This window comes from Thunnus maccoyii, chromosome 13 (genome assembly GCF_910596095.1).
Source record: "Thunnus maccoyii chromosome 13, fThuMac1.1, whole genome shotgun sequence".
Classification (NCBI taxonomy): domain Eukaryota; kingdom Metazoa; phylum Chordata; class Actinopteri; order Scombriformes; family Scombridae; genus Thunnus; species Thunnus maccoyii.
The window spans coordinates 27266490-27289159 of NC_056545.1; the positions used below are offsets into that span (position 1 = coordinate 27266490).

At 39.4% G+C, this 22670-nt stretch overlaps 1 protein-coding gene across 1 annotated transcript; it reads right to left on the reverse strand.

The window, feature by feature from the left end:
- Positions 1–3739: 3739 nt before the first annotated feature.
- On the reverse strand, positions 3740–21057 carry c13h21orf91 (chromosome 13 C21orf91 homolog). Its single transcript, XM_042431623.1, has 5 exons — positions 20912–21057; positions 18599–18744; positions 8602–9105; positions 7657–7719; positions 3740–6506 (listed from the first exon to the last, which is right to left on the reverse strand). Exons 2-5 carry the CDS (start codon positions 18723–18725, stop codon positions 6328–6330), a joined length of 873 nt encoding a protein of 290 aa, XP_042287557.1. The 5' UTR covers positions 18726–18744; positions 20912–21057; the 3' UTR covers positions 3740–6327.
- Positions 21058–22670: the final 1613 nt, after the last annotated feature.

A 22670-nucleotide genomic window follows, 5' to 3' on the forward strand; every position in this document is an offset into this window, starting at 1 on the left:
TCCGGCAGGTTAGATGCTTTACAGCACGTTGCTGCCCCCTGCAGGTTTGGATTAGGTTGCAGTTCGGGGTATGTCTATTTTCAAAGGTTCCTGTTGCGGCGATTGACTGGTTCTCGGTGAGATTAAGAAGGCTCCTCATTGTGACTGTTTGTATTCCCATATGTGATGATGTGGTATATAACTGTTCTTTTTGCTCTTCATATAGGCTGCATGCCATAAGTAGATGTTCAACAGTTTGTTGTTTTCTGCAGGTTCCACACAGTCCATCCTCATGTTTGCCCATCTTCACTGTAGATCCCGTGTTAATCCAGTGTCACAGTCTTATTCTAATCATAATGACAGTATGCCTTCTCTTGTTTTCTAGATAGCAATGCTCTGTCTTTACTCTCTTTTGTATAGAGAAGTAGTTAAACAGATCGACATTCAGATATCCTGATGCATACATTCAGATCAATGTCTCTTCAGTGCCCTTTTAGCTGCCATGTCTGCTGCCTCATTCCCTTCTACCCCAACATGGGCTGGCACCCAAAGAAAGCCCACCAAGCCTCCGGCCTGTTCGATTTTATAAACAGAACAAACAGCTCCACCACAATGATCTGGTCGGGCCCCTAACTTGTTTTCTTTAAGTTCATTAGTCTGAGCATACAACTGCCCTCCTCAGCCAGACCTCCTCTACCCACTGTAGCGCCCCTTTCCTTTACCACGCCCGGATCTGCAGTACTGTCATGTGTTCTTATGCTTTCTGATGTACTGAAGTCTATTCCTGGTGTGGGTGTATAACTGACCAGTGTATTTGAAGGGCCACCCCTACCTCTCCCAATCCCAGCTTCTCCACCTCTTTACTCATACTGAAAACGAAACATTCTTTCTTCCTTTTCCCTGCTTCCCCACTCCCAAGCATTATCCAACACTACTTTTACTGAGTGCTTTGATGTCCTCTTGGTCTAACTACTGTATTGCCAGTGCTGCTGACTGCACTGCCAGTGGTGTTTCTCTCATCTCCACAAGTAAAGCCGGGACTGGAGTTGTAAGGAGAGCCCCAAAAGATATTCTCAGTGCCTTAGCCTGTATTACATCCAACCTTTTTAGATTTGATTTAGCTGCTCTTACCTAACATAAAAAAACAAAACAACAAAAAACGATCTAGTCTTAACCTTATCATTGCTCTGTAGATCATTAATTGTGTATCCCTGCCAGCACCCCATGAACTTCTTGAGAGGGAACACATTACATTATCACCTTTTCACATTATCTATCTGCTTTTTCCATGTTAGTCTGTTGTTAAAGTGCACTCCAAAGAATTTGAATTCTTTTACTCTTTCAATTTCTCGTCCATACATGAATAAACCCTGACGTTTGGTTTTCTCATCACCAAATATTTTGTTTTTTTCCACTGAAATCTTGTAACCCCACTTTTCACCCCAACTATTTTGTTTAGGACTTCCTGCATTTGCTTAGTTGTTTGTTTCATATTTCTGCCTCTTTTCCAGATTGTTCCGTCATCTGCAAACAGGCAGAGTCCAAAACCAGTCCCAATGTCTTGAAAAATATCATTTATCATAACATTAAATAGAACTGCATTTCCCTGGGGGGTTCCATCATCAATATCTATGCTATCAGAATAAGCATTTCCAACCCTAACTTGATTTATCCTGTTCTTCAAGAAGGAGCACATGCCCTCATATTCCAGCCTCATACAGCTTTATGATCAGCCCCTCCCTCCATAGCATGTCAAATGCCTCCTCAATATGAAGAAACAACACCACTAGTCTCCCTTTATTTACAGAACAATGGCTTTCTTTATCTCAGAGTCAAGGGAAAATCTTGAAGTTCAGTTATCAACACTGCCTTTTAATACATAATTCCCGCCCATTGATCACTCTGATTGGCTCCAAACAGACCAACCCAGTGCATTCTTTGGTCGAGTCAGTGCCCCTCAATAAGTGAGTCATACTCACCACTGTTGTGACTCATAGTCTCAGAAATGTGTTTTTTATTTGTTATAAATGTTGTAAGGAGAAAACCTGATGATTAGCACAATCTTGTGATGACAAATATTATATACACAAAACCACATTCATGAAAACTCATTTAATGCTTTTTATGAGTTTTGACTGTACTGTAAATCTCTGAAGTGTATGAATTTATAATCTAAAGAACTGCTGAAATGTGAAGTTACTTTAAATTAATAGACCCTAAATGTGGAAACCTTTAATTCCAACTGAAGACTGATTTATGTTGATTTATCTTTATAACTTTATTTGTTGTATTAATTATGTTGTGTAATTTACAATTGTGATATTTAAATTTATTTTCTTATTTTTAATAGTTTGATTGTATGGTTTTGTTTTTTGTTATGGTTTTTTCTCATTTATTTGTTTGTTTTCTCTTACTCAGACACTTGCCCAGGTTTTTAATACCATAGTTGACTTTCCTTGCTGTTTGTAAATCCATTGTTCAATAAAGCATAAAAAATGCTACATGTTACAAATGTTGCATCCAGCGATGTAATTTCATCATAAAAAAGTGAAAATAGTAAACTATAGTTTATAATGTGACAACATAAAAAACAATACACTCACTGAAAAAGTATTCACAGTGTGATCATTTTTGGTGTCATGTTTCTTCAGTTTGCAATTTAATGTTATATTTAACATACAATTGCTGTATTAATAGGTTTACTTTTACTTCTACTGCTTCTTATCAGTTAATTATATGAGTTTTTTTTTTTCAAAGATGGACTGAGAGATTGAGCTAACAAGAAAAAAGGTCATGAGAGATAAGTGGATAAAAAATGTCAGTAACTTGCTGAAAGTTTATCACAGTGATCACAGTGAGACTGGTATGCAACATCATTTACATGCAGTAAGTTATCTACAATTCATGTTACACAAGCTACTGCTAATAATGGCTTGTTACAACCATATACATTAAATGAAAGGAGGGTTTTATGAAGGATTCAGACTTTATTTTGTTGCATAAAGTATTAATTTGGAGAATGTTAACACTGTACTATTACATGGATTCTTCCATTGTGTAAGTCAAGATGTTATTATTGAAATTTCTCAGAATTTTAGGCCCAAGGTTATGTGATCCTTCTGTGGTTTACCACATGACTGTGCATATTTGTATAGTGACGCTCATTACAACCACCAGTAACTTCTGCTGTTCATCCTCTACAAGCTTTTTGTCCACAAGGGGGCACCCAGCCTCCATCATGATCATTAATGCACAGTCCAGCTATAAATCAACAGTCAGTCAACAAATGGGTCATATTCAAGTAAAATTATGCTGAAAGTTGCACTTATCCAGTATCTACTCATTTTTCATTGCCTCTGATGCCAATAATATCAATTATAGAAATAATTTCAGATAGATTCTTGAGTTCACACAGCTGTTTAAAGCTAACATTGGTGTAAACACACTTGGTGCTAATCAGACAATTATTGATGGATTGAATGGATGATTGTCTACACTACTCAAGCTTTTGACAAAGATATGTTGAAACACATTAAGGTTGGTTTTTATGATAGAATAGTTGTGAACATAAGCTATTGTGGTTGATTCTGAAGAGCTTTTTGTTTTAATTGGATTTTTACCCCCTTTTTAAAAAAAATTAAAACATCCATGTGGTCGTATTACTTTATAATAATATTAATAATAGCAATTGCCCACCCTTGCACACCACTAATTACCATGCAGCAGTGGCTATGATCAGGAAAATACCAGAACCAGAGTATGTAGTAAAAATAATTTCATTTTATTGAAATATTTTACAAAAAAATACAAAGCACAAATCACACAGGCTGTGTAAGGTCCATGAACACACACAATAAATAGAATGTAAAACATCACACAACACAAATGCAGCCTTGTTCAACATTAGAAAACAAATGAAGAGTCAAGTCAAAAAAGGTAGGAGGTGGAAGTGTAACAGGTATGCTTACGTCTCCAGCAAAAGATAACAAGCACCAGAACACACGACCAAAAACTGCTGAGCAGAGGCAAAGGCCCAGCCATGTTTCCACAGTATACAAAAACACACGGCATTCATATTTAAAACACAAATAAAAAACATACAACTGAAGACTGAATGACTGAAAATTTGCATTAAGGACCAATAATCTGAATACTCAAGCACACTGAATTCAGTTATCCAAATAAAGATACACGTTTAAAATGGAGCTAAAACTTGTAACTTTAAACCCTAAAAGGGGTCAAATACATTTAAATCTCTTACAAAGAGAGAGCAAAAGAGATACACTGACAATGCTGAGTTTGTCTAAACACCAATCTGATTAATAACCTAGTCTTTCCCCAGCTTATTATAATCAAGTAGCTCTGTGACCTCTGAGAAAAACTCAGATAACAAATATTTTCTACTAAATAAGGCTTCTGATTTATTAGTCTCTTTCTTGCATAGGGTTCCTGAATAATAAACTAACCAAAACTGCAGGCTTAAAACACTGATACTGTTAATACCATCCCTGTCCTTCTTAGTCTCCTTTTGATCTAAAATCAGGGACCTCCAGAGGCACAGTAGACCAAATATCCTGTTTGTATTGCTGTGACATCAACTAAGCTCTCACACATAAGGGCAACAAAAGTTAACATTGGACAGGAAAGAAAAAATGAAAAAGATAAATAAAACTAATCGTAAATCATACACTGTGTATACAAGAACAAATCATTTCCACAGCATCACCTTTAGAGTAAAAATCTATGTTTCATTACCACACACATTGAACCAAACCTAGAAGTAAATCACTAAGCCACATTTTAAATCAGTTTGGTATTGCATCTTGCTCTGTTAATGGAATCTATATCAGCCAAATGCTTGCAGTTCACATATAGAACAAATACAGACTTTGGTTTGGCAGCTGGATTTCTTTTCCAGTAGTTTCAACTTTCCTCTTCCAATAACGCCCATCCAGCGTATAGCCATACATACAACTTGTGCTTGACCACTATACAGACAATAAACAGCTTTGTACTAAATATCAAGTAAATCTCACCAGCAATAATAGAGAAAAAAACAGAATAGGTATAACTTTAAGCCATTGAGAGGGTATATTAACTGATATTTCTACTTAATACTTGTCATACAACTGTTACCAAGTATTAGATCATGGACACTCTCAAAATAGTCATCACATCACAAACAAAAAACTGCACAGCTAGTATAGCTTTGGTAACTTTCACACTCTGATTTGTCTTTGTTGCAGTGATGCTGTAGGGTACTTTTGGGTGTTGTCTTGCACTTGCTCATGCTATTTTCTAGATAAGACTTGATCAATATGTTACAATTTTAAAGGTGTTATTTTAAAGGAATTCGGCAAAGCTTTGTCACTGTCAGTATGTATAATTATTGGCATTTTCTTTAGCAGAAGAAGTTCATTACTATCGAATCTACCTGATATATACAGTTGTAAATTCTTCTGAAGACCACAGTTTACAAATAATCATGTCAAATTTGGGCAGTTTGAATGCAAATCGATAACTCGTTTCAAGCCGTTATATTGCCAGTGTGCAGCTGCAGACGAAGCTTAAACCATGTTAGCGCTTTATGTTAGAACGGTAATTAAACACTAATGCTGGCAGTGCCTTAAAGTATGAATAAGACTGACACCATCCAGCTACTCTGCATTAAGTATTCACCAGAGCCATGTTATAAAATACTGTAACTCTCCTCAACAGAGAACCATCAGATAGCATATGGAGGAGCATTAAGCAGTGCTAAAACCCATATTTGAATATCCGCGGATGACATAATCAGAAGAAAAAAAAAAAGCTTAAGAGGATATATCTACAGAAAATGAAACAATGAAAACTGAAATTTTGGACAGCAAAATAAACAAAACTAAATAAAACCAACAGCTACCGTTTTTGTGAAATTATGTAGAAAAGGAGTTTCTCAGTCTGTATTAAGGTAAATCTTCAAAGGATCATGTCCAGTAAGAACATGTCCTCATCGTGTACTGGGGCCAGACGACTCTAAGTACCCAGAAGACATGCTTACTGGGTACTTAGATTGGGTTGGGTAGAATTCAGGTCACATGCCAAACCAGCAATTTTTTTTTAAAAACTGCAAACCTTCATTAATCCTTGCATCATCACCGCAACCACGAGATCGGAGGCCATGTCAATGCAGCCCTTAATGCTGTCCTAATGCAGAGCTAAAAACTCAACATCATCGTAGTGTTGTAAAAGTCAGTCAGTATACATCAAGGCATTTTTCAGCCTCGCTGCAGCCAGCACGTGGAGGTGTTTTGTCAGCTTCCTCCCAGTAGCAGAGACAGGACAGACCTCCCGCTATCTTCCAGCACCTTACTCCACGGGGCTGCCAGTGCTGCTGCTGCTGGCCTTCACCCCGGCCCTGCTAATGTGCAGCCAGGGCAGCTTGGCACAGTTCTTAAAGAGCTGCTCGATGGCGATGTGACGCACGTGTAACTCTGACGCCAACGAGTCTTTCTCCTGCACAGCCACAGTCAGCTCCTCGAAGACCTCTGGAGGGAGAGAGAGAGAGAGAAAAAATGAGAATCAGAGGTTTAATTCACACTCAAGGTCAACTTCTACACAGATAAACAAATGGGAGAAACAGATAAAAGGAAGTAAATCAATAATACTGATTACTGAAGGAGCAGAGAGCAAAGACAACATGACAGAAAAAACAAGCTTAAGATAACCAACCCCCCACCCCCCTCCCACACACACACAAAAAAACAGAGTCAAACAACTAATAACTTCAGTAATGTGCAGTGTTATGCAGCTGAGAAACACTCATTTAAACTAGTTTATAGACACTTCTAATACAACAAGAACTGTAGATCATTAACTCTTGGACATGTGTGGTGCTCCTTACATAATTAAGAATGAGCAATAACCTCCGTCTGTTCTGAGTAACACTATGAACACATGTGGAACTGACTGCTCCTAAAGGGTGACTAAGAGTGTGTAGACCAGGCCCCCCACTAGACATCATTTCGTCAGAGGACATTTCACATTAGCTCATGTAATCTTCCTCTCGACACTGGCCGGAGTGACAACTTGACTCATCTGAACCCTCACACTAGCAGACTGAAGATGAAAATATTATGGCTCCATCAGCCGTCCCATGGGTGGTGGTTGCTTGGCCTTACTGATAAAAATCTGATAACATCTGCTTGTGTTGGATATGCAAACATTTCTGTTGCTTGAGATGAGATGCTCTTAGCTTGGCCGTAACTGTGTGTAGCAAACAAAAGGCCTAACTGGTGAAGAATGGAGTGAACAGACAGGCAGGGTATGCATGAGCAAGCACTACACAGTGCCCAATTCAACACAGCTGGTCACATGAAAGAAGATGATGTGTTGACTAGAGATGCCTTCCAGTCCATATTAGCCCTGCTTTACTGAGTCTTTTCAGACCGAAAACAGACTTGTGTTATAACAAGGTTTAACCAAGGTTAAACTTTTTGCCAAACAACCCTGTGTTTTTTTGCCGGAACCATTGCATTGGCACCCCTGCTGGATTGGCCTGACTATGCTGTAAGTTCAAAAAAAACTTTTAACTAATGAAGTTTTTTCCTGAGGGCACAGATTTCACGTGAGGATTTATTAGGGATGATAATTACAGATTGAATTGGACAAAAAATATTGATGATGGAGAGCACTTACTTTGAATCTGCATCAGTAGCTGGGCATTCAGCTGATGTAGCTCATCCACACTCATTTTAGTCACTAAAAGAAAAAAACAGCTGTGATTAGAATGTGTGGAAGGTACAGAATGTCAATTTCTCAGCTAATTACATCTGATTAAAAAAAAATATAAAAATATATATATAAATGGTTAGCACTCAACTTGTGTAACTTGTTCATGTTTCAAATTGGGTAATGTGGCAAAGTATACGTGCTGGTTCCTTTAACCAGCACCCTGTATACTGGTTCATTACCTGTATACAGGAACACTCTGAGTAATATCAAAAGGAATGTGTTGCAGGAAAGCTCTGAGCTGTTCATGACCCGAACAAAAACAAATTCTATTAACAAACTAAAAGCAAAACTAAAGTGGTTACATATTCATGTAACAGCTAACTTTACCAATTTTTATTAGTTGCATGTACAATAGCAGGTTCAAGATATTCAGAGCAGTGAGTAGTTGGAGTGTGAACCTGTGAAATTCATGTCATCTTTCATTTAAAAGCACAGACTTTGAATTAAGGACCTTTAGACGGTTGAGAAAACAAAGAACATATCTCAAGGTTATAGGAAAATTTTCTTTTCTCTGAAGAGATCATAGCAAAGAGGGAGACGAATGACAGAGAAAGTAAAACTGTATCTTGTCTTGTGTTACTATTCTGTCCTTTGCTTTTTCATGAATACATGCTCTAAGGGAACAGAAATCTCTGGACAGCAGAGATCACACTGAACAGAGAGATGAGAGGCAGAGGAATGGAGTATTGCATTTTGATTGTCATTCACTATTGTCTACAACATCCTCTCTTCAAAAGAAGAAAAAAATTAAAGCTTGCACTACTGCTTCAGTTACACAATGATCAAATAAAGTTGCAGCTAGAGACCACAAATTCCTTTTGGTAGAGAATTCAATTGATATGTGCTCACATTCATCTCTGCTGTGGCCCTGGTGTCTGTGCTGTGTCTGTCCTCCTGACGGTTGATTCCGGTTGTGTAGACCTTTCCTGCCGTCACTGGACCAGACGTCACCTTGTGACTCCTGCAGCAGCCCGAGTTCCTCCGCTGTGTGGCATTCCAGCATCCCCATAGTGTAATCGGGCAGCCCTGTTGCTTTGCCTGTTTCCCAGTGGGGTGCGTAGCGGGGCACCTGGGCATCTGACTGGGGCAGCAGCTTGCAGTCACTTTGCTGGCTGTAACAAAGAAGCTTGGCCCCCCGTCGGCTGGGGCCATTGGAGGAGACAGAGTCTTTGTTCTGGGCATACTGGATGATGCGGTTCAGTTTCTGGCTGAGGGCCAGCTTCATGCCCTCGTAGGCACTTCTGGAGACCTTGGAACGTGACAGCTTCTGGTTGGCAATGAGGTGGTATTTCTCAAAGCAGTCTCTGTGGCCGCGCAGGGACTTTGAGTGCAACAAGGTAGCAGAGGACACACCTGCATTCACACATAAATAACATAAAGGAATGAGTCAATAAGTCAAATACAACTACGGATAACAGCAACATAGAGATTCAAAGATCCAGGGCCTAACCCATAAAAAAAGAAACATGAAAAAATTGATAAGTCATCTCTATAGTTAGTGAGAAATGCAGCACTGACTCATTGAATTTGTCAGAGCAAATAAAAGTAAACCAGAATGAAACAAGCTAAAACTGGCAGATTGACCTATTGCGATCTCTCTGTGAAAGCTGCTTAGTGTGCAGTGGATTAGCTAGCGCTGCGTTGAGATGGCAGGGATAATAGATCAACCCAGTCTCAACGCAAACACATGCACATGCATATTTGGATTTTTTTTTTTTTTTTACTGAGCAACAGTAGAGAGGTAGGTACACAGAGTGGTCTCTGTCCACATGAAACAACATTTCATTTACATTAATTGACAATGATTTCAATATACCTGTACCTGTCAAACAATGTGAAAGATGCAAACACAATTTGAAAGTGTCCACTCTGTCTTATTTTTCATCCTGCATAAACACATACACAGGACATAAATCTTTCAATAGACGGTGAACTTTGGTCCCTGAAACAAAACCATCCAATCCTTCTCATCTTAAAGGGAAAGGGGGGAAAAACAACTTGACTACATGGGCAGATGTTCTCCAATTCAGACTACATTCCTGGAAAGTAAAGCAATGCTTCCTGGATCCAGTCAAAACAGGTCACACTGTAACCAATTTAGCATGCACAGAGGAAATTAACATGTAGTAAGTGGACTAAAATTAAAATAACCTCCGAGTAAAATGGGCCAAAGCCTTATTTTGTGAACTCGGCTTGATAAACAAAGAGAAGCTGAAGGTGAAAGAGAGCGAGAATTAAAACTGTGTGTGTGGAGGAGATAGTGGATGAGGCTGAAGTGAGAGTGTGCTGCACAGCCATTCGTGTGAAGGCCTTCTCACGACCGACATTTCACAACAGACATACAGTACGTGTTGGAACCTGAGGTGAGGAGATTAGTCACTGTAGTCCATATAGACTTAAGAGCTCACTTAGATAGCTTTACCTCGCATGCCGATCTCAGCGATTTACCAGAACACAGACGAGCAAAGGAAACCACAGGTCATCACTTAACACCACATGACCACAAAACAACAGGTACACACATATACAGACTGTTCATGTTTGCTGTGGTCGCCAGGACCTTTCTACAGTTACACTCACACAAAACTTTGTTGAGTCTTACAGTTAAACCATCCCGAGGAGAGACTGTGCTCAATTTGCTTTTAGACGTTTAGGCCAAAATATAAATTAAGTCAAAAACAGAAAAGACTCCTGAGCGTTGATATGTCAAACTTTCTTTAAAAACCACATTAAAGCAAAACCTCCTACAAGAATCACTTCAGCAGACTTGCTAAAGTTGTTTGAAGCCTGGCTTTTTAAATAAACTTGACTTGAAAAAGAATGAAGAGAAAAATCAGTTTTAAGCGCGATTTTGTTGTCAGGACTTGTTCAGTTTCATTTCTTTGCATGTCTATAGAGAGCTTGCTGTATGGCTGCAGGAAAAAAGTAAATAGTCCATACCTAATCTGGGACAGTCAGCATTAATGGATCTTATATGCCTCAGTACATAGGAAGGTTTTAGACCATTACACAACTGTGTGCGCAGAAACCTATTCTTAGCCTCTGCCTGTTTGTGTTCTGACCCAAGTGCCTAGAAAGACAAACCTTTACAATGAATAGATTAGTCTTGTGAAGGAACCACATATAGGGCATGCGAGTCAAGTGTGTGAGCACACTGCCTGTCAAACAACCATGTTATAATCCGATCAGTCCCAGTCTTTGGACTACCACAAAAACACAGTGACTACCACTTGCCTAGTGGAAAAAATTATTGGCCCACAACCAGGGCAGTGCACCACCAGCCAAAGACCTCACTCCAGCTAAGCAGCTTAGCACTACTGTCTTTCATGGCTGCACACATAAGCACAAGCACACACACAGACTATTCACTGGAGGTGAATCGACATTGTTCAGCTGTGACAGCTGGAGACATTAAGCACAACACTGATGACCAATAGGCTTGTTTTTTCCTGTTCTTTTGTGATGGAGCCAAGGTTAGTCTGTCATTCAGTTCAACAATTAACAAAGACAAAGCACAGACTCATGCTTCGTTCTGATAGAGAAATGTAAAATATAAACATCTGGTGTCATTCAGTTTTCAGTTGTTCCTGAGAGCAAATATCAATTATGATACACCAATCAGAAATCAATCAGATCCAGGTTAGTTGAACAAGAAATAATACTTCTGATATAAAAAAAAGAAAGTGATGTTAAAACTATGCTTCACAAAGTTCAGAAATCCAATGGGGATCTTTGACTATCTCTCCCATACAAAATAAGAGAGGGTTTATATTTCAGGTGAACACCTTTGTGAGGTGTGTAATAGTCAACAAAGTCACAAAGTTTTGTTGACAGAGGAAATCAAAAAATTTTGTTAAAGAAAGGTTTAGAAACTAGTGGAGCTGAGTTACAGTGAAGCTGGTTCACCACAACCCAGAGGAAGATTGATGCCTGTTAGGCTGGATAACTCTTGATAGTGAAGTGACCACAGGAACAGTCCAAACATATAATAATTCTCAAGCTGTAGAGAGATGACATCCCTCTGTTATTTATAGTCCTACTCTATATTTAGTGGCTACATTTTGGCCACATTTTTCACCCAAAATTCACTCAAACTCTCCAACTCTCACGCTGCACACTTGGTCTTGTGGTTGCTGTCATGGAAAGAAAACTCTTCCCAAACTTTTAACGATTTACATCTCTCTTCGTAGCATTTTTGCATGCATGTTAGCAGAGCATACTACATACACTGTTCTATTTTACATTCAAGTGCAATAAACAAGGCAGAACATTTCTGTTTGCATGGAGCTACCTTTTTTCTGCCTTGGTTTTGCTCTGAACTGCACGTGTGTGTGCTGGGCAAGGATACTCGATCCTTGACACACTTTGGACGGCTGAGAGCTGGTACCAGGGATTTGGGACAGAGGTCACCGGTGGTAAGGTGTCAAACAGAGCTGCGTGGCACAGCTTAGAAGAATGTGTTGTCAGCAGCTGCACGGGCCAACTTAGATACCAACATAGAAGTCACATGAACAACAGTGAACTCAATGACATGTGAACTCAAACCACCTGTTTAGCAATGTAAGTATACAGAACAAAGCAACATGGTGATTGCCCATCTACAGCATATTATACGGTGTTAACAGTATCGCTAGTTAATTATGCCTCCTATCCTACCTCTGTCCTCTCCAGGCAAGATACCATGAAATCCCTCGTAAATATGTACCAAAGATTAACTGGTTAACTATTAACCACGATTTAAAACACCTAGCTACAGCTACACCTAGTGTTTCTGTTCTCACTCTCAAAAAAGGGACATCATGGTGTGTTATTTTTCTATGAACAATGGATGTACTGTGAGTAAAATTAAATTAAACTAGACTAGAATTGTGTTAAAAAATGTCCGTAGGCGCAACCGGCAGACTGCAAGCTGAAGTTCTACCATTGAACCAAAACAAACCTGGTATACCAGCTTAAAATGCTGTGCTGCAACAAGTTCAGGTATGCAAAGTTACACAGGCTGTCATGAGAACGGCTCCCTTCATTTGTGTTTGAGTGGGGCTCAGTTAGCTAAAGGAGATGAAAAGTGTTCTGACAATGACTGAGGGACTCAACATTGAAGTGTTGTATCCACCAAAAAAATGCCTTAAACCATAAGTGTGGGGTATTTTGGATAAATAAAGAATGGACAGGGGGTTGTTCAACAATACAAATCTATAATTTGTAAAACTTGCCACTGCAAAAGGAAACTGTGATTTCTCCTCAGACTATAATCGTACCATCAAAATCTATCATCGTTGCATCCCTAATAGATAAACAATAGATCAACTTTCCTTTGCTGTGGCTGTAGTCTGTCATTACCATCCTGCATGTACATCACTCCAAAGTGGTACAAGATAAGATTGTATATAAGCAGCTGCTGACAGTGACTATATATCACACGTTAGTTAGTGAATAATGCAGTTAAGAGGTTCATCAACATGTGGTGAAAAAGCTAATTATTTCAGAGTTGGAGACAATAAAGACCTCATGAGACAATTTATCTATATTTGCGGGGTTAATGTAGACTATAATCTCTGCCTATTTATTTATACTAGTGACAGATTCACATAGAAAGCAGCCCATTATACTTGACCTTGAAAAGCATTATAGTACTAAATAAGAGGACTCAGCACGGTAGAACATACAGTAGGTTCAACACTATTCTGGACCATTACTGTGTTCAAACATACAGCTTCCACAGGCAGCAACCTAATTATGCCTCTCTATACACCCCAGGGTGAAGAGGTCACCCACAATGAATGGGCTGTTTATAGGAGCATGCTACAATAGCCCCTGTAGAGCAGCAACCACAATCAGCACCAACTGCATCATTCCAGCCTCTTGAGCTGTAGGAATTTTCTGTTTTTCACTCTTAGCTGCTTGTGGTCCAAACCCAGCTGGTAATATTACCAGACCTCAGCAAATATTCTGTCTGCGTAATGTAAGCAGATAAAGGGAAGGGTGCTGGGATTTAGCTTAACCTGGAAGCTCAGCAGACGTCTTGTCTGACAAGGAGCCATGGACACCGAAAGCAATAAAGTTAACTGTTGGTGTGAGAGGGTGGAGAGGTTAGAGGTTACAATACGCAGGCTATAGTGTCAGATCTCTCAGTTGGTTATAAAGCACAGTTTGTCACATCCAATAAAGCCAGTTCATTTAGAAAAGCCCTACTCTAGTCTGATTAGGCTGCACTGAGCAGTGAGACCCAAACAGTTAAGTTTGACAGATGTGAAACCAAAGAAAAAAAACATTTCACAGTGAAACAATGTATTGCAAACTTCCTACTGACATTATGAAAAAAACCCTTAAAAAAACCCTTCTGTACTTCACCTTGAAGTCAGTCGCTTTTTGGCCCCTCTTGGTGGTTTAAATACTTATATGGTATTTTGACTGACATGAGTGAAGATAGATAACAGTCACATTTAATTTTGAGGGTAAACTTTTCTTTCAATGTGACTTTGCACAGAAGGAATGTGCAAACTAACTGCATACTCTCATTTGAATGACACATCTGGCAAACAATAAAAACATAATGCACAAATGTTTTTGCATATTCTGATAAGCTATTCTTTTTCAACTATGCAGTTTCTAAACTAAAACTGTAAGTGCAAGCAACAGCTAGATGGGAGGTCTTGCGCTTTTGGCTACTTTCCACTTTATCACTATCATATAATTTTTGCTATCACAGTCATTATAGGGGTTGGGTTGGATGTCACGTTACACTGAGCAGTCGAGAAGCCTTCATAATGAAAATTCATCCAAAATACACCCATTCTTTTAGTTTGAAACAGTGATAGTCCTTCCACAGAAGACAAACATAACTGGAGACAGGCTGAACTGGCTGCTGGTGTTTTGGTGTGGGACTGCAGTTGTTCCCTTGTTCTCTGCTCTACTGTGTTGACGCTCAAGGCTGTGTAACCATGTGTAGTCCACACTCCACAGCTCAGATGGTGCAGAAAAAGAAAAAAAAAAGAAATGTCTAAAAGTAAGAAATGCCCAGTTAAGGCAGAGGTTGAATAATATATAAATAGCCACCATTTCTATGTGGTACTTTCTGATGGAACCAGCACACACAGGCCAAAGCAGTTTCCTCAGGAAACAACTACTTGGAGCTATGACAAAAGCTGCACTTCCTGAACATTCATCCTTCTTTGAACTGTGCTCAAACCTTTTGCTACAGACAGCCTTCACAGCTACTTCTGCACCTGGTGGTACTGTGGGTGACGCCTTGGTGGTAAACAACTCTGAGCCCTGTCAACATAAGCTTCTAGCTCAAAGCTCAAACATATATAATCTATTGGATTTTGGAGATGACAATAAATTGTTATTATTAGTGTCTCTTGGGGTTTATATTGATGTAAAGCACTGTCTAACTTCAACTGTGACTACTGTGTGTGTCAGCATCTGACGTGTAAACAGACACGTCTGAACATCCCCATTTCATGCAAACCTCAGAGCAGAGCTTGAGGAGGTTGTGGGTGGAAATGAATTCTTAAGTATGAGCAGTTAACTCATAATGCTCTCTGCTGCAACATAGCTAGACTGCTGCAGTGGCCAATTAGAAATAATCATCACTGCACCAACAATATGTTCACGATTTAAATATTTAATTATTATGTTTTAATGAAAAAAGGTTACACATGAACATTCAGTAATAATACCACAAAAGAGCAACTGGTTGAGTGATCTTTCCTCATATTGAAACCAGAAATGTCACTTGTCCTGCATGTTCCTCTTTACAAGCACAAACCTTTAGTTACCAATCATGTGGTAGCTCATCTACACAGCATCACTTGGTGATTAAAGTGATAATATATTTATAACATGCAAACATTGTATTTTTGGTATGTACTGTATTTACACATTTATATCTGGGACAAATGTTTCTCACCAGTTAGTCAACAAAAACTTAATTCACTCCTCCTTTCAGCAGGCAGCTATTCTAACTGGTGTGTGGCCTCTAGAGGACACTGCCTTTTACACACTAATCAAAGAAGGAACAAGGCATTGTAGATCATTTTTGGGGTGATGATATTTTATTTAAAAATGATAGTAAATTTACGTGATAATGGTTTCGTTTAAGCTGAATTTATGGAGAAAGTAATAAATACAGAGGGTCTTGATGTATGATATAACCATGGTTTGTACATAGCGATATGCTCTCCTAGTTTAAAAAAAAAACAAAACAAGAAGCAATTCTGCTTCTATTGCTTCTAATAAATATTCAAAAACCAGCAGAGAGCAAGAAGGCAATGAATATTCAGCAGCAGCAGCAATTCACCCTTGAGATAGCATGATATGTTTTAGGACAGAAATGTGCTGGGAGGGTGTGTCTGTGTGTGTAATGGGTGATGAAGACCATTCCCTCCCCTTCATATTTTTTTGTGCACTCTGTCTGCTTGTGTGGTGATTAGACCTTTGTTCCTTTCTCCTTTAATGAAGGATGGCACAGGAGTATTTTAGCGATTAAGTCTACATGAGCAGTCAGCGGGCACACGGCTTGGCCTTAGTTTCCAATCAGCCGTGTCTAAAGTAGCCACATGCAGCTTGGCAAGCTCTCCTCCCACCAATGAAACACTCGGCTGCATCAGAAACACGTGCTTGTCTGACAACCCCCCTCTTCTTCCCCCCCAGACCCAACAGTTACATAACAGTCACTTCCTTGCCACACAGGCTACATCAAAACCTGTATCCTGAGAAAAACACAATGGTAATATTAATGTAGTGGAAAGAGTCTTATCTGACACGACCAACCCCAAGGGCACCTCAGTTTTGTCTAAACAGTGAAAAGCTTTGGGGACACATTTGCATAAATGCCCCACCAGCTACTGCCTACCTGAACATAGCATCCTAGCTGATAAATTAAATGGAGCGAGCAAGGACACCTCCAGTGAGCCAGACAAGCAATCCCTGCCTTTGAGGATCGCTGACAGTTTAACGGCCATATCTGTCAAAGGTTGGGTTACTCATTTTAAGACAGTTTTTACCTGTACATCCAAAGTGGATGTTACTGAGCAACAAAAGAAAAACACAAGATGACCCTGAAAACTGTACCTATTTAATTTTCAAGCATGCAACAGCCTGCACAGCATCCAGCTACTGAGGGGGCCATGTGCAAACAAGTGAAACAGAGTGGTACCACATGCTACGTATTACACAGATCAATCATTAACTAAGGCTGTTTGTTTTTAATAAGTAAAAGGTATTCAAATATCTGGTATATTTAGGTTTCTACTCCATTGTATGTTCATGCCAGTACCCAGGCTGCATCCTCCAACCATATTTAGATTATCTTCCTGTTGAATGAGGATTAACGAGCTTGTAAGCACTCACTAACACAACTTCACAACTTTAAGTTAAGTACTATTTTAACAATGCTTGTCTGAGACCGTGGCTGAAGACTCTTTTTACGGCACACAAATAACAGTGCACTTAATCAATACCCCTACATTCATCCTTATACCATGACCAGGGTTTTCCCTGCATATCTAACTCAATGGTGGGCCACCTTTGTATTACTGGCCGCTGCCTTGGTTGAAAATTCCAGCATGTGATGTTGACGGAATGAAAAAGGCGGAACTCAATTGCAATTCAACCGGACAGTCTAGAGCGTGCACACGCTAGAGTAATCTTGTAGTTCATCTTCACAAAAGGCAGTGGTTGCAAGTGTTTTTTGAATGACCAAATAATTACCATTGAAAATTTAACACCTATGGACACTTTTGTCTGTCAATCATTATTTCTTTCTCACTTGTGGTTTCTCTTATGTGCAAGACACTCTAAAGGTGCGCAACCGCACGCACAAACTGCATGCACCACACCATGTACATTCTCCCGCCTTTGCCACCTTTGTCTCAAAAAAATCCAGAGAAAACCCTGCATGACAGAATGGATCTATAAATCTTTCATGCATATGCATTTACACCCATTTACAACAGGATGATAAACCATTCTGGGAGCTCTTAGTCGGCTATATGATGCTGTTTTACAAGTCGTACACAATAATACTGCACAGAGATGAACACACACACACTTCTCCATTGCAGAAAAGAGCCTTTGTGGATCTATGAGATGAGTGCCGAAAGAGAGCCATATCTAATCCCTTCAGATTCCCCATTCTTCTTCAAATAGGCCACTCATTAATTAAGAGATGAAAAAACTTCAAACACATGCTCTTGAGTTAGAGTGGCACATCAAACGGGAGAATCACAGTGGCCTGCTTTAGTGAGGGCTTTGGTCGTACAGGCCCAGTACCTTGCACATACACTGTATCTTATATGTTGTTCCATGAGAGGATAAAAGAAGTGTTTGTGGATGGCAAATAAATGAGACAATAACAAATCTTAAAGGTTCTAAGGTTGTATTACAGCTCCTGGTGAAAGTGCACATTCGCTATGATGGGAAGTGATGATCAAAAAGAATCCAGATGCTCCTGCAAAAGTGATTTATTGTGTGATCCAATTGCTGGAGACTCTTGGCAGCTCAGACCAGTGCTGATCTATCCGCCCAAGATTGCTTCTATATGACGCCAGCCAGTGAAACTGCTGGAGATGAATTTTAATTCTGAATCCTGTCAGACAGACATCAGTGAGTGTGTTTGTGTGTGTGTTCAGGAGTTAAAAAGCTTTGATGTGGAGAGGTCACCTTGTGGTTAGAAAATAATTCTTAAGGAGCAACACTCCATACTGTAACCTACAGGTTGCTTTGAAAGATTAGCTAGCACAAACATATCGTCTGTATGTGATGAGCTCAATTTCTCCTCAGTTTTTTTTCTCACTTTTCCTGCTCTTCACTCTAGTGAGCAAACAAGAAAGAGTTGCATTACCTTCAATGCTGAGTTCGAAGCAGACATGGCAGAAAGATAAGGTCCCTGTTTCCGTCTCTAGCTTGCAGACACTGCAGATATTGTCATCGTTCAGATCAATGTTCACAAACTGCTCTTCTTCATCCATGGTGCCTCTGGGGGAAAAACTGTGAAATAGAGCACATGGCTAAATACCAGGAGCTTGTGCAACCTCCAAGCTCTTTTTTGCTAATTAGGTCACACTTTCAAATAAACTTATTAAAAATGCATTTTTTCTTAGTGTCAGCGGGGGGAATAGTTATGGTTCAGATTATTTTTGGTACAGAATACAGTTAAAGAGGCTGTTTTTAACATGTTTCTGGACGGTGATGTTATTGATAAATGACCACACAAGCTGATAAAATGGTACAGATAACTGAAGACATGGCAGACTGAATCTTGGTCTTACAGGATAAGGACAGCCTCTCTCTAATCACTGTGCCACCTTGCTATTGTCTCATGACATTGAACACAATCTGATGTCATCCAAGAACAGCATTAATCTTAGCAGGCATATCTTAAAACAGAAGTTATCTCTATGGAGAAAGAGCAGATTTTTCAAGACTGGATTCACATATACAGTGGGTTAAAATGATGACATTGGTTTATGTACGGTAACAAGTATGGAAAGTTACTCCAAATACAAACACCTAGACCACACTATATTCAAAACTAGACGTTGGAAGCTGATTTACATTCATAAACTGACAAAAAGCCACAGCCGTTACAAAGCAAAACAGTTTCAGGAACTAAAGGACGCCTTTTTCTCAGAACGTTTAGTAATATTGGTGTCAGTGTGGCAATATCAAATCACAAGACAACATATTGAGGTGTCTGTATCATTCATCTGTCCAACCACTTCCCCTCAGAATATACAACACTTAACAGATTGAAATTTAAATTCTCCTACTCTGCCAATCACATTAAAAAGGCTATTCAAAGCTGCTTAATCCAACAGGCAGTCTGGTAGATGGCAGGTACCCATTTTCCACTCGACTCAAAGACAGAGTGTATGTCCTTTGGGAAAACTTATTACACCGTGAGACCTAAGAAAGGGTGAACCTTTGGCACAAAATGAAAGTAAAAGGCAGACATTTGCTTTAAGAAAAACATCATTTCAGTGCTGTTGGTTTTTCAAAAAACAAAACAGACTTCACATCTCCTCTTGTGAAATGCCACAAGTAATGTAAAGCAGTGGTTCCCAACCTTTTTGGCTTGTGACCCCTTAAAATAAAGCAAAGTCTACCTGGGACCCCTTGTCACATGTTGCATCGTCTACCAGTTAAGTTACCAATTGTTGTTTTGATTCATAGGTTAATCGTTTTGTCCATAAAATGCCAGAAAATAGTGGAAAATACCCATTAATGATCCCCACAGTCCAACGTTACATCTTCAAATGTCTAGTTTTGTCTGACTAACAGTCCAGACCCAAAGATTTTCAGTTCATCATCATGTCTGACAAAGAAAAGCAATACATCATCATATCTGAGAAGCTGAAACCAGCTCATTTTTGCTTTAAAAATGACTAAAATGATTATTCAATTATCAAAATAATTGCTGATTAATCTTCTGCCCATCAATTAATTGATTAATCTACTAACCTTGCAGTTGAAATAAAGCAGAATTTAGAAGAAAGCTTGAAAAAAACAACAACCCACAATTGTTTGTCCAAAATATGTTTTTTTTTCATTATCCTATCCTGTCATATCATCTCACGACCAATTGTTGGGGTTCCGGCCCCCAGGTTGGGAACCACTGATGTAAAGGATGCTACAGGTCGTGAGTACGGGATAAGATATGGAGAGCTCTGCTTCCCTGCTGGTTTTTGAGAACATGAAAACCCTTCAAGTCAGAGGCAGCACAGAAAGAAAAACAGCATTAAAACAGCATTCTTTAACTGCACTGAAGGTTATTTTATCTGTTATCTGTCTGCTCATCCAGTTGTATCAGCAGACACTCAATGGTGGTTCAGAAGAATAGCTGGTCAGAGCAATAACGGTGTTGCATTAGAACTTTTGGATTCACATTGCTATGTAGAGAAACGTTTACCATAACATATTTTTCTTCTGTTTATGAACGGCTTAAAAGGCCCGCTGCCTGTGGCATGTTAGTTAAGGCAGTTTACTGTAACTCGAGTGTCTGAACACACACCGTTAAACAAAATGCTCGCTAACAAGAAGTTAAGCTAGCCTCCGAGTGGCTCTGGTCTGGCTGATTCGTGACCGTTATTTGGCGTTGATAAACAGCACTACATCCAACCCAACGAGGGTGCCACTAGTATTTAAGGATACTCACCTTTATCTTAAAGAGGACCTTCGGACAGATATCCCTTTTGTTTGGGTCTTCTTCGCCCCGGTAAGCACACAAACATCAGACAACACTGCGCGTCACGTCACGGCAAAACCCACAGAAGCTGCAGGAACCTCTCTCCGTTCTCAGCGGAATGACCCACTAGTTCATGCGAGGGGTGAAAACAATCATCAGTAGTTTAAACATGAGATACTCTGCTCCTCATAAAAACACAAATACAACATATCAACGCTTTACATTAGAAATACAAATAATTCCGTGATTGACTTACATTTGTTTCATTACACAAGCCGATTCTGGCAGCAATTGTTGTAAATACACCCCTACAGTTAAAAGAAGGTATGTCCCTCTAGAGTCATCAAAACATTTCCATATCAGAAGGGAAGAAGTCGGGGTTTAACTATCGTTATACACACTCCATGATACAAGCATATACAGCAGTGTCAGTGAGGTAGTTTCTTATTGTTGGATAATACATGTTAGACATTATGAATGGGTACCGGCCTTTAGCTTGGACGACTTCTCCATCGTCAGCATATTTTCGGTTTTTATTCTCCTGAAGCCACACGTGGGGAATTCCCGCGAAAGTTTTATAGGAACAGCCATTAATCGCAATAACAATAACGGTGCTGTTGCTATATTGGATTAACTGATTTAGCTGACATCCTTAAACTGTCTGGCAAAATAAACTTTTACCACTGACTGTATATAAATATATATATATTTATAGTCCATGACTTTAAAAAATGTACTATTATAGAAATATTTGAAAAACAAACAAACAAACACTCAGATACTCAAATACTGGTCCCGCATTTCAAAACGGTTCTTAGTTGAACTAGTGCTACTGTTTTTATTCTATTACCTATATTGACACAGAGGCTGGAGTCTGTGGTTGCATTACTCAATCCCTTTCCTTTATTAATTACTAAAAGCAAAACAGAATTGGAGCAGCAATAACATCACTTGTGGTGATGTAGGCCTGGTTGTATAGTGGCCCCATGCTTTTCCTTGAAATGAGTAATGTTGGCCATCAAAAGTGTAATGTTATGCTAAAATGATTAAATGCCAGTAACCAGCTCTTCTCACAAAAGACTCCAGCTCACAAAAGACTTCTTAGTCATAACAAAGACTATATAGCATGTGTGACCTTGTCAGAAGTGGTCAGATAATTTATTCTGACTCTGCTGTTTGGCCAACGTTACACCACACAGTCTTTGAATTTTGTATTTCTCAAAAGTTATCTTTGGTTGGCTGATTTTTTTTTCTGTATCACAAACAACAAAAAAATAGAAAGTCTAATCATGCTTTACAGATCATTTGAAAGGAAAAGCTGCTCTATAAAATGGACTGCACTTATCCTCTATTCACTCTCAGTGATTACAGACCTGTGGCATTAACTTCACATGTCATGAAGATCTTTGAGAGGCTGGATCTGCAGCACCAGAGGACCCTGGTATCTTATTTCCTGGATTCACCACAATTTGCATACCAGGTGCACATGAGTGTGGAGGATGCAGTAATCTTCCTCATGCACCCGTTGAAGCACGGAAGCACTGTGAGAGTCATATTTTATGACTTCTCCAGTGCTTTTAATACCATCTAGCCACACCTGCTTGGAAAAAACTGCAGTATGTGGAGGCAACGGCAGAGAGGAGGACAAGGGACTAGATCAGTGCCAATGTGGAAAACCCTTCCTATGCTGTTTATGATAAACTGTGGCAGATGGGGAGCTCCTTCAGCA

Excerpts from the sequence above, each read along its gene's own strand:
- c13h21orf91 (XM_042431623.1), bottom strand. The coding sequence starts at position 18,725 with ATGGATGAAGAAGAGCAGTTTGTGAACATTGATCTGAACGATGACAAT. Across the intron at positions 9,106-18,598 it reads CTTCGAACTCAGCATTGAAG|GTGTGTCCTCTGCTACCTTG; the intron begins GTAATGCAACTC and ends GTGTGAATGCAG. Across the intron at positions 6,507-7,656 it reads GCTACTGATGCAGATTCAAA|AGGTCTTCGAGGAGCTGACT; the intron begins GTAAGTGCTCTC and ends CTCTCCCTCCAG.